This window comes from Grus americana, chromosome 2, assembly GCF_028858705.1.
Source record: "Grus americana isolate bGruAme1 chromosome 2, bGruAme1.mat, whole genome shotgun sequence".
Classification (NCBI taxonomy): Eukaryota; Metazoa; Chordata; class Aves; order Gruiformes; family Gruidae; genus Grus; species Grus americana.
In genome coordinates this window covers 113317230-113330256 of record NC_072853.1, presented here as the reverse complement: position 1 = coordinate 113330256, position 13027 = coordinate 113317230, and the positions used below count along the sequence as shown (strand labels likewise).

General features: G+C 38.0%; 1 protein-coding gene across 1 annotated transcript in view; it reads left to right on the top strand.

The window, feature by feature from the left end:
• The window catches only part of POU6F2 (POU class 6 homeobox 2), a 318855-nt gene that overhangs the window by 254432 nt on the left and 51396 nt on the right, over positions 1 to 13027 (top strand). The window contains exon 6 of the mRNA XM_054814683.1: positions 6819 to 6965. Coding sequence (XP_054670658.1) covers positions 6819 to 6965 — 147 coding nt within the window. The remainder of the gene's footprint in view (positions 1 to 6818; positions 6966 to 13027) is intronic.

Below are 13027 nucleotides of genomic sequence, written 5' to 3'. Positions count from 1 at the left end.
CTAGTTTCCTTTTCTCTTTTTTTCTGTCTGTCACTAATAGAACAGAAATGAAATTGGCCAGGGTGGTTTCCACTCATTCCTGGCCTGTGCCCTAATGTGTTCTTCATTATTCACATCTCCAGTAGTTTGGTCCTACAGATCTGGGAATGGTATCTGCTCTTTATTTGCTTTGCCACGCTTCTATTAAAAACAAGCCTTTTTTTTTATTTTGTAAATTGTTATCGTAGATTTTTAGACTGGTTCCAATTTGACCAGCATCACCTTGTTTACAAAGATACTGTGAGAAATTTTGTGCATCCTCCTCTATCCGTGTCATATCAAGGCGTACATGAACACTGCGTGCTTCCCATCACCTCAGGTCGCGTCGCTTTGCATTGAATCAAGTCATGTCGCATCAGTGATACCACTATCAGTACTTACTCCTGATAGAAAATTCAGCATAGATTTAGACAGCAAATAGCTCAGCCACAATAAATGTATATAATGAGCAGATTAAGTATCTCTGAGAACCAGATATTTTAAGTGTCCCTGGCAAGTCAGTGCTTTCAGATATTCCAATATCCTTGTCTCTACACTGTATCCTGCACATAAATATCTGATATATATGCATATACTAAAATGTCTGTCTAAGCACCCTATTTGGAACTCTTACCATCTACAAATATTTGCAAATATAGACCCGTGCAGTTTTGAAATATCCAGGCATCGTTCTTGGATGGGCCTGGATATTGTAACTGCATTGTATAGGTTCATCATATCCCAGCACTGAACAAATAACAAATGTTGACAGATTTTTTTTTTCATAATTCGGGATTTGCTTCAAACATTTGCCTGCTGGGGCATGTTCTCAAAGAGTTATGCATGATTAGGCTCGATGACAGCCATTTTATTAGACATTTTACCATGTTGTTCATTTATAAAAGTTAAATGTTGTAATTATCCTATTACATAAACTAAAAAGAAGGGAGGGGAGGGTCAAAAAAAAAAAAAAGTCTCTACCCAATATCTAAAACATACAGTGTTCCCAAAATATTTGATTATAGTATCTTTTTCGATAAAATTAACTTACTTTGTTTTATGTATTCTCTCTTGGCTTTCTTGGTACCTGCATGTTCACAGGTTTCTTGAAAATTTGACTTTTGCTTAAGACCCTAAAAATAAATTAAACCAGCAGAGCTAAGGCACCCATAGATGAAAAATTTGGCTGCAAAATTCTATATAAATGCTAAGTGGTCTTCTTATTGTTCATTATTACAAACATTTATTTGGCACTCTTTGCCGTGGTATCTAGGTGCTTTCCCAGGATTAAGTTGAAGCAGTCTTTCCGGTGTCTATTTTTAAAATTCCTTTAGGGATTTTTGGATTTAATGCACGTCCAGGAAACTATCAACTGGTACAAGGTATATATGCATATTGAATACAATTAGGAATATAAGCATTAATACAATGTAAAGAATTTGCCAGAACAGCTACTAGGGGCTTCCAGGGGAACTGTACTACTCTGTCAGTCCGTTCATGTTTAGAAACCAAGTGTAGGGGTATCTAGGTTGGAATGCTCTGCTTCTGTCTTCAAGTTATTGCAGACATTTTCATGTTGTTGTTGTTAGATACAGTTTACGGTTACCAGAATGGGATGGTGTGGTGGGTTAGCTTTGGCTAACAGCCAGATGCCCACCCAGGCACCCACTCACTGCCTCAGTGGGATGGGGGAGAAAATAGGATGAGAAAGCTCATGGGTAAGGATAGAGAGACTGCTTACCAGTCACTGTCATGGGCAGAACAGACTCAAGTTGGGGATAATTAATTTATTGCCAGTTAAAATAGATTCAAGCAGTGAGAAACAAAAAAAAGGCAAACATTAAACCAACATCTCCCCCCGCCCGGACTCCATTTCACTCCTTCACTCCTGACTCCTCTACCCACCCGCAGTGGTGCAGGGGGCTTGGAGGGCTGTGGTCAGTCCAGAACAGTTCCTCTCTGCTGCTCCTTCCTCTTCACACTTTTTACCCGCTCTTGCGTTGGCTCTCCATGGATCACAGTTCTCATCAGGAAACATCCATCTGCTCCAGTGTGGGGTCCTCAGTGGCGACACAGTAGCTCTGCTGTGGAACACCTCCTTCTCCTCCTCCTTTCTCTGACCTTGGTGTTCCCTCTGTTGTGTTCACCCTTTTTTCCTGCAGTTCCCCAGCTACCAAAACCTTGCCGTCTACCCCCGATACCGATGATAATGCTGGTCACAGTAACAAAGAAGGTACAAGAATATCCTCAGAAGCCTGTGCTCAGTTTGAAACAGTCTTTCCTTTAAGTCCGAGTGACTACTACCCCGAATCTGTCTTACAAGCCAATGTGAATAAGTAGGAATAAAGCCCACTAGATTTTAACATGAATTCTCTCATAATCTCAACACAGATCAAATTCATATAGATAGTTAAAAATTCCTACAAAAGCAAATGCCATGCTAATAAAAATTTCATTTCTGTGTTCATTTTTCACATAGTCTTGATAGGAAAGAAAAATGTCATGTGTTTCTGATTGACAGCCATGCTGAATTCTTCTCAACTTTCAGACTTATTTAAATCAAAGGATTTTTCTGTTTTCCCTTGAAAAGCACTGGTTTAGGCAGACACTCTCAGTAGCTAATCAGTAGCTGATCTAGCAGTGTGATGTTCCCTACAGAAAGGATTGTCTGAGAACATAAGAGACTGAGGATCTTTTGGTCCCTAATCAAATATACAGCTTTTCTTCACTAATTTAATGTCTAGGAGATATCCAGAAATGTTTTTTTTAACAGCCTTCCTGAAAAACACCGATACTTTTTTATAAAATGAAGTTTTGCCTGCTGTTGCTCCACGATACTTCCCTCCATTCTCCATTGCTGCATTCAGCTAGGTATCTTCACTCTTAGTCTCACCCACAAGTCCTTCAGAAAATACACAAGATCTAACTTTATTCTTATACTGGCACTACATAAAGTGACCTTACCTTTCATTACATGCCCATTTTTTCATATGATGCTCTTAGCATCCTGAAGTGTCTTGGATTTTCATTTCATCAGTCAAACGGTTTGGGTTTTTCTTTATATTTTTTGAATGAGTGATATTGTAATGAGTAAAACTGGCTCTTTGATTTCCAGACTAGGGAATGAAAGTTCAGTAAGATACGCCCTTTATAGAGAAAAGTAAAATTACTGTGTAGGCTATCAAATCTGATCTTGTATTCACGATACTTGAACGCCTGATCAGTTTCTCACACTAAGTTCAGGGAGATACTAAGTTAGCTTTGGAAAAAAACAGAGGAAGAGGATATTCTTCCAGAAGAAAAAAGTATTTGTGGCTCTCAAGAAAGCTGCTTGCAGCATTGACTCTACCACACTTTTCTTGAAGTCGTGCTTTTTGAAGACTATTTCTTAAGCCTAGAAACTCTCACTTCACATGTCACAGTTTTAGGATCTTGAAAGTAGTGCCTCTTCTATCCCCCATAATTTTACAGGTTAGTTTTATTTGTGTGAGTTCTGTTTGCTGCAGTGGAATGGCTCCTGCTTTATACTGAGTTAGAGCAGAACAACTTTCATACACTTTTCCTTTAAAAGTTCAGCTTTGGGAAGTCAGAAAAATGTACTGAAGCTTCTCAGTTATTACAAGATTCTTCCTCATAAAGTTTGCTTCTCCAAATAATCGTGTCATTAGTGGAGGCATCTTTGAGAGGGCTGGTCTGTCACTTTAAACGAAGATCACTACTACCTGCTGTAATGGCTGGTGTTTTGAGTGGGAGCAAAAATTTGGGCACTGGAATTGACAACTCTGAAGGTATCAGCCTTCCAAATTAAATCATTATTTAAATACAGAAACAAAATGGGAAGAGCCCATTGTGGGATCTTTCATAATGTATTTCTAATACTTCCAATAAGTGTTCTCAGGGATCCAGCCTGCACTGAGAAATGGCATAAACCTCTCAAGTCAGAGATTTTATTTCTTAAATAAAAGCAAGATATAATATGTCAGAAGTTACCTTAGTGTCCAGATGTAATGAAATGAGGTGTATTTCTCCATTCCCAAGTTGCACACGATATAAAAGGGGTCAATTTAACAGAGTGTAATTTGCAGTCAACAGCTTCCCAAAGCGCTCAAAGAAAAACGCATTTTCTCTTTTTTAATCAGACTTATGAATAGATAGGGATGTTTTTATATGCACTTGGAAGTCTCTTACCCTGTGAGTTGGCCCATTCACTGTGATTTTTCCTGGAACATGGTACTACCCAGGGTACCTATGCATATCATAGTCTCTGCCATCATTTTTAATAAGTAGCTTATCTCTGTGATGCAACTAAAAGCAATCCTGAGTGTCTCCAGGGTTTGTTGTAATTAAATTTTATTGTTGTATTTGAAAATGTACAGTTTTTGAAAACTGGAGCAAGAAAAATGGAAAGGAGATTCTAGGAGATGATAGTCTGATTTTTAGAAGGTTTTAACCCTTTGTAGTTGCCAGACTCACAAGCTTACTCATGCTCCCCGAGTAACTGTTCCTATATGCAACTGAAGCCATAAACTGGAGTAGCTGGTGTAGTTTATTAGCTGATGTCAGGTAACCATACAAAGATTATGATCTATACCTACAGTCAGATACTGTAGGATCATAGGTGCAGTAGTTTGTGGGTGCCTAATAAGACAATAGAAGGCCTTTTCTGAAAGTCTTACATTCTTGCTGCTGCCCCTTCCTTCTCCAGGTATTTACAGCTACAAGGGGATTACTCCACGTCCCAGTACTGCCCATGAAGTGCTGTGGAGAAAGGCAGGGTTTACCAGCTTCTGATTTGGACAATAAAGAAATGTTGCTGCTTTGAGCAGCAAATTGACAAGTTTATCTATTCTGTTATCTGGCATTATACTGCGGTGCTCCAGCACTGCCCCCGAAGTCACTGAGGAGTGCTGGCAACTACATTTGGGCTCACACCTTGTGCAGTCAGTGGAATTGCTTGCCCTCTGCATTCAGGGACCCAGCTTTGCCTTTGTCATTGTGCCCAGCTCTGCTCTCTTCACAGCTCATCAGGACTGCTAATCAAGCAGTCATTGCAGTTTCCCCCTTTGTGTTTTATTCCTGCTTGGTTTTCTTGCTATGGGATGCCGCGGACTGGTTTTGGAGATTCATATAACAATTTTTTTGCAAATCCAAATACTTCCTCCAACAATGTCATTTTTTTCTGTCCAACATTGCTACTAATCTTTATTTAGTTATTTACTTTACAATTTCTAGAGGGATTGGATGTGCCCAAGGCGCCCCTTTAGGCAACACTTTATATCAAGGTTCCATTTATAAATACTTCATGAAGGGCTAATGAATGATTAATAGATGTTTTAATGTATGACCAATCAATTGTTGTAGATTTCGCAATGTCCAACAGACAAGTAGGTTTCTTATAAGCATAGATTATAACCATATCTGACATCTTCTACTGATGGGCTTCTAAACATCTATAACATACACACTACTCATATCTGTAACATGCTTAAAACATCTACTAATCACTGATTAATTTTTTATAACCTATTTTGAAGCAGAGCCTGTCTGTGGAGTACATCCCTTACTGGTGTCTGTGACTCTTCATTTCTATAGGATTGATAATTTACTTGTCATCTAAGGACTTAGAACTCCGACTAATTTCAGCTGAAACATTAAGCTTTTATGAGTTAGCTTCAGCATTTTCACCTCAGCCTAAGAAAAAATGTCTTTGCTGTCCCCAGACTTTTCCCCCCTCAGACTTCTGGCTACTGTGCATTTTGCAAGCTCTGCTAAAACGCGATGATTCTTAGGGGGCAAACCCACTCTAAAATACATTTTCAGCCTGTTGAACTCTGTTTGTTTGATTGTTCTCAGGACAGCTGTCCCAGTGATGATGGTTCTGAGCTTTTTTTTTTTTTTTTTTTACTATTATCCCTGTGTGCTTGGTTCAAAGTTTGTTCATTCTCAGAAAAGGATGAGAAAATATAAACTTCACAATAATCCAGTGAACAAGCCATCTCCCAGAGGACATTTGATTCTGACAGAGGCACGCACATTTTGTATCTTTGACAAACCCAGAAGCTGATAGGAGTCTTCCTCTGTGGGATTCCCATAGTTTCCTAAGCTGAAAGCCACAACTGTGCTGTATGCTTTATATGGAGCACCCAGGTAGAACTGACTGAAGTGGGCAGTACAACTCACTTCCTGAAAATTTATGAGTACTGCAGTTAATCATTTGCAGTTGAGAGGCAGTAAGTTGCTTAGTATCATATTTTGCAAATGAATTTTGAATTTTTAGTCGATTTCTACTGAACTTAATCACAGGGTTCAGTCCTCTGCTGTGATATATCTAGATGTTGAAACCAATTCTTTAATGATATAAATTAAAAGGATCTGCAGCTTTTTCTCATTGCTGGGATCATTAGTAAAATAGTCTCTGTTCTGAATATCCCCAAGTAAATATCCCACTCCAAATCAAATGCTAATATTTCACTGATTGCTGTTTACAGCAGGATTAGGCTGCTACACCTGTGGCATTAGCATGTTCAGCCTAAAGAAAACACATCAAGCATAACTCAAAAAAAAAAAAAAGAGTTTTATTCTTCAGTAATAACATGGAATTTCCTCTGGCTTTTTAAAAACCATTCATTGTCAAAAACACCAAAGCCTGAGAAATAAGAATCTCTCAAAAGTGCTCAGGCTCTTGGAGTAGACAGTTTTTTACCCATGTTAGCCCAATCACTTTTATGTTATCCAGTTAGCACTCTGTGTTTCTGTGTTTATCGGGGGTTTTACCAAGATCTTTGCTTTCTTTTTTTCAGCTGGTTAATAATCCACTAGCAAGTCAAGCAGCAGCGGCTGCAGCAGCGGCAGCCATGGGCTCAATAGCAAGCTCCCAGGCCTTTGGCAATGCCCTCTCCAGTCTTCAGGGGGTTACAGGTCAACTCGTCACTAATGCACAAGGACAGGTGAGTAGAAGATGGAGCAAACAGTGAATTCTGATGGCAGGCTGATCTTGGGACAAAAATGAGTTCCGCTTGTATGACAGCAATTTAAAAGTGCACATATTGAAGATAAATAAATATTGATTTGCCAGACAAGGTAAGAAATGGGAAGTCTGAGAACTGGAGGAAGTTAGGAGCTGTTAGAAAGTGTTTTCAAGCCAGAAAAGGCTTAGGTTTTCTTTTATTTTAATTCAACCTTTTGAAAAGATCACAATGGTGTAATAATATGGTATTTTAAAAGTCTAGCAACCCTGTGATTCTTAAAAACATACCAGCTGTCTTCTTCCACTTACGTATGCCTAGTAATATATAAGTGCTACGGTACTTTTAAGACTACACTTTTTTTTGCAAACTGTAGCGTTTCTATATCACTTCATTTGTAAAAGGTATTAAATGTTTTAAGTAAAGGAACACAAATTGTGATGAAGTATCTGGGATAGATTTAACTGGGTGGCTTACTCATTTGCTGATTAACTAAGTTAAGCAATTTGCAATGGAGCTGTCAGTCTGTAATGCAAATTTGGGAGAAACTTTGGCTTTAAAGAAAATTTTCCAAACAGAAACTTGAGCAATGTTTATGATGTATCTAAGAGAGAGATTGCGCATTACCTGCATTTGGGAGCTGTTTATTTGTTGCAAACTATTTCAGTTTTAGTCTTAATATGATGCAGAAGGATAAGCATCTATACATAAATGATTCCATTGATGCAGCATGCTTAAGTAGCTTTCAGATTGTGGCCACTGTCATTCTTTATTGCATTTACTAGGACTAAAATTAACACAACTGCTTGTTTCACATAAAGTCACTGCAACAAATCTGTCAATATAACTTATGACTGGACCCGGTAACAGAGTAATTTGAATGTCATTATTCTGAATGCTACAAATTGGGCGTACGGTGATACCCACAGTGCTTTTGTGGATGTTAGGCCCTGGTAAACATTTATTGAAATAATGTAGCTTGGATATGTGAATCTAAAGTTTCGTTTCTACTCTTACTCTTTACTACATGGAAAAAAAAACATGAAGAGCAGGTTTTTTCCCTAGTAATTTACTATCGTCATGTTACTTAATCAGAACAGGGGCGACATTTTTTATTTTGGCCCATTAAAAAATAAAAGACAACACTTTATAGGAGCCCCCCCTTTTTTAACACAACACAAACAAAGATGCATCCTGAGCTTCACTATCGCCATCCAAGTCCCAGGAAAAAAAATGCTGACCTTGTTATATTTACTGGGTGGGTGCAGAATTGTTCCATCACTACCCCGAGGGTTGAACGATGGAGCTTGTCAAAGTGAGGCCTTATCTAATGAATCATCTTATCGCAGGTGCACACCACACATATTAAAGGAGGATTGTATGAACAATGTGCCCTCTACAATAACCTTTCAATGTCTACTTTAACCCTTGTTTCAATCCCTTTTCATCAAAGGATCATTTTATGCAGCCAGCTTTAAATGGAGGCTCTCAAAAGCCTATTAAGATTTCTGGAGGGATGGGGTATTGGTTTGGAAGAAAAGTTGGTTATAATACCTATAACTCATAGTCAGATCAGCTCCAACCTAGAAGCCTGCTTGTTTCTATCTGTGCTCCAGAAATGGTTCAAAGTCACCACTCACGAGGCACTTGGTACTACAGACGTTCATTGTAAGAGCTGAAGATATAAACCCAGACTAGTTTTTCGATAGTTTTCCTTTTACATGTCCTACACAGAAAACATAAGCGAAGTGTGACCATTTGTTGTATGTTTAAATAAAATACTACTGTGAAGATATCACTGAATGAAACTATAGATTCCCTCAGGCTGAGTCTTGTTTATTCCACACATAATGTAAAGTCCAATAATTCCACAGGTTGCAGAGAAAGAGAAGAGAAAGGAAGAATCTTCCCTATTGTTGGATAAAATTACAGAATCTATCTGTTTGCCTAGCTCTTTTAAATAAGGCCTGTCTTTTTATTACTTGTTTTTATAATTGTTCCTTGGTTTATAATCAGTACTGCAGACCTTGCCACAATATAGATAAATATTGATAATGTGTGTAATATAACACCCATTTTTATAATATTCAGCATAAACCCATATTGCTTAGAGTGCACTTCTGAAGCTATCTGTCTACAGAACAGGACTATTCAGTGTAATTAAACTGCATTCCAGAAATTAAATTACATTCCCTGCAAATTAATAAAATTACGGCAACTAAACAAGATCTGAAAGGTATGTTTCTTCAAAATTGGGAGCATAAGCAAATAGTAATTTGGGATACTCTGCTTCTGAATAATCTGCTTGGACTCATTAAAGAGCCAGATTTCCATCTTATGTTAAGAATCTGCCCTTTGAAAATTGCCCCTTTCAAAGAATCACAAGTGTGACACCCAAAATTCACTCCCGCAGATATAAGGCTGGATGACTTACCAGAGTGTTTGTATGTGCAATCTTTGTAATTATACGCTGCTTCTGTTATAGAAATTCAGGGCTGGTAAATGTCCATCTGTCTAGCTAAATATATGGTGATCAGTAGTCCCTGGAGACATTAAGCTATAGGTCAAATCCAAGATCCTATGGCAAATTTAGGGAAATGATCTTTTAAATGACAAATGGCATGGCCTTAATTCCCAATACTCTAGAAGTTCTTACAATCACAGAAATAAAATTATATATATTAACAATCGTTTATATAGCATATTTTTATTAGTGTAATTATTTAATTTAATCCATTGGAATACTATGATTAGATCACCCGATTAATTTGATATAGTACAGGTAGAGGATTCTAAATCAAATTTTCACTTTCAGAGGCACATTATGAAGGGCTGTTGGCCCATGTAACGCTGCTTACATTCTGTTTGCCCTCAGCACTTTCCAGAAAGCATTTGCAGGACTGGGCTTTCATATCTTAAATTTAAAAACCAGAGTAGCAGAATTGCTAGATTCCACCCTGTCAGTAGATACTGCTGATTTCAAAGAGAAGCTGTCTACCCGCTCGGCTTCAGCCTGCCCTTACGGTAGGATCCTAGTGCCATTGCTGCACTTGGATTCTTCAGAGATGTAACAGCCAGACATTTCTCTTTTTCTTTTCTTTCTTTTCTTTTTTTCTCTTTTCTTTTTCCCCCCCCTCTGTTATTGCAAATGAAAGCAAATATTAGGAGTCTTGAGTGGTTTTTACTACATGTATTAAGTATGTGAAATGTGTATTTTGGCTGTTTTCTTAATCTTTGTAAGGAGATGAACCACAGAAATATGGAAGCAGGGATGATGCTTCTGGTTTCCGTAAGTGCTACCTGCCAGCCAGCTTCCTACTTGGCTAAACCATAGTGCTTAATTGTCATCAGTTGCATTTGTGTAAGTCCCTTGACTTCAACAGCATCAAACACATTTTAACTACAGGTGCTGAGTAAGTTTAGTTTCTTTTTTTGCAAAGATGGGAGTTGTCTAATAGGAGAAAAATACATCCTAATTCAGCAGTTGCAAAATAACATTTTACCATAAGAGTAAAAAGTAGCATGATAAGAGTTGGCATTATGAACTGTCTTGTGGTTCAAGAGGGCAATACATTCTATCTCCTGCTAGGTTAATATGAAAACCTAAGTAAGTGTGGTGTAATTGTACAGTACATACCTTAATTGAACAGTGAATTTAATTGGGATGGCATCAGCATAACCTAAGAATGCCCTTGGAGGAACTCAGGCTTCATTGTGCCTGTGCCTTGCTCTTTAGATGTGAAAGCCTTCTGTATATAAAAAACCTTGAGCAGAGCTCCGCCCTGGCAATTAACAAAAAATAACTAATTTTTGAGAGTTGTAGTCCACAAGTAGCTCAGGAAACTAAATAGAGGGAGAGGCATTGTTGATCCAATTAGATAATAGGAGTACTTTGGTTCTCATTATTCTGATGAGAGGGCACACGTTTGCTCTTTGAGCTTCTTGATGGTAAATGGTGCTAATGAGGCCTGATGGATTCCCTGCTCCTAACAAGCCTCTCAGCAGTGCGAGTGATTACAATGGAGATAGATTTGATGGGATGCGCTCCCTTTTGTAGTGTCTCAGCTGCTGACACTCTGCGACATAATCAGGTCACAGAGCCGGTCACAGCCATCAGCAAAAGCCATAGCTCTATCCCTCATTATTAAAGTGCATTATTCAGTTCCAGGCCTTCACAATACTGCCAAGGGCCTTTTTTTTCTTCTTCTTTTTTTGTTAAGCATCAGTTCTCAAATACAAGGGTTAATAAAATCATCAGCTAAAGAACTAGTAAATTAAAGAAATGGAAATAAAGCGCTCCCTTTCAAATTCGTTGAAGGATCACAATTAAATCAGCAGGGAAATTCTCGTCACCACACACTGTACAGTACAATGTAATATGTCATGTGCAATGAAAACAGGGAATAGGATTTTAAAAAATAGCATTGTCCTCATTGTGGACTGGCTTGGAAAGCACTGAAGTGTCTCATTCTGAAGGAAATTTCTGTATTCCCTACTATTACATGTGTAAATGTAGATAGTATTGTTTTCACCGTTTTCTGGAACTACTTTTTTCTGAAGTGGTAAGAATTACTTGCAAACTGAGTTTATAATTCTAAGTGTAGCAGCTGTCTTGCCTTAGTGAAAGTGGCTGAGGCCACAATCTGAAAAATATGATAGGCCACGGTGCTAGGAACTGCTCAGTTCCCATAGACAAGGCCGTTGCCTCCTTTTGGAGGGTGAGCTAATTACAAAATGGTGTGGGAAAAGGTGATTGTAGCATTTTCTTTCTATTCTGATGATGTTCAGTTGGGGCTATGTCACCTCCAAAAGAAAATACACTTTCAAAATCTAAGAAAAAAATCTAAGAAAATCTAGATTTTAATGCAGTTTAGTTAGATGAGAAAAAACTGAGTGGAGAGCCTGATTTTTATTTTTTGTTTTCACTTTTTGTTTCAGTTTCATTTCAGCTGAATTGTGATATTCTACTACTGAAACATATATCTTTACAGGGATTTATACCATTTCTGTTAAATCACTGAAGTACATATTCAGTGACAATTGTATAATTTTGTGTATAGATGAAACCAAAGGGATTAATACATTGTGCTTTTTTTACCCTCTTGTTCAACTCTCCAATTGTTCTTCCTTTTTCTTGCTGGTAGAGTATGCTGTGATGAGCAAATGAGTATGTATACATAAAGTTGCTTATAAAACTTCCAGTTCTCTTGAACCACAGATGCAAGAATCTCTTGACAGCTATAGGTCAATATAAAGAGCTATACAAACATAGCATTGTCAAATTAGTAGTCATCTCCAAGAAGATATGTAGAGACTGGCATTCAGTCCAAAAACTGACTTAGTTTTTGTTTCATGCTAACCAATAAAATTGGCAGCTATCAATGGGAATGCAAGCTGGGCCTCCTCATGGGACTTAAAAGGAGGATGTTGGGTTTTTGTCCTTTTTTTTTTTTTTTTTTTTTTTAAATCTCCCAGAAGCTCTAGGAGGCCCAAAGCCAGGCAAAGTCCTTCTGAGTTCTTACTGTTCTCTAGGTGTGATGTCCATTAGCTTTTTCTCTTAACAGTTGTTATCATTGCTGCATCTGTTTCAGCCATGCAACTCTCATACATTGTAACCACTAATGTTTTAGCCCTCACAGCATCTAACACTGCTCACAAAAATCTGAACAATAATTGTTTTAACAGTGGCTACTAACAATGTCTTCCCAGGGCTGAGATTGATAGAAATCTGAGTTGGTGGTATCAGAATGGTATACATTAAGGAAATTTCATGACGAACCTGAGATAATAAAAGAGGAGCATTTTGAGGGAGAGGCTAGAGAGAGGGATTGTAACTCTCAAATAATACTAGCATTTAAGAACAATGCTTGAAAAACCCTTTGCCAGGAGAATCCGTTTTGACAGACCTTCATATTAATGTTTTGAATTTCTGCTGGGTGGTGTCTGACTCTCTGTTTTCCCCCTCAAAGTTTCACTGGGCTAAATACATGTAGTTCTGCTTTTGCAGGAAGAAGGGGCACGTATGAGAAAAGGTCAATTATAAG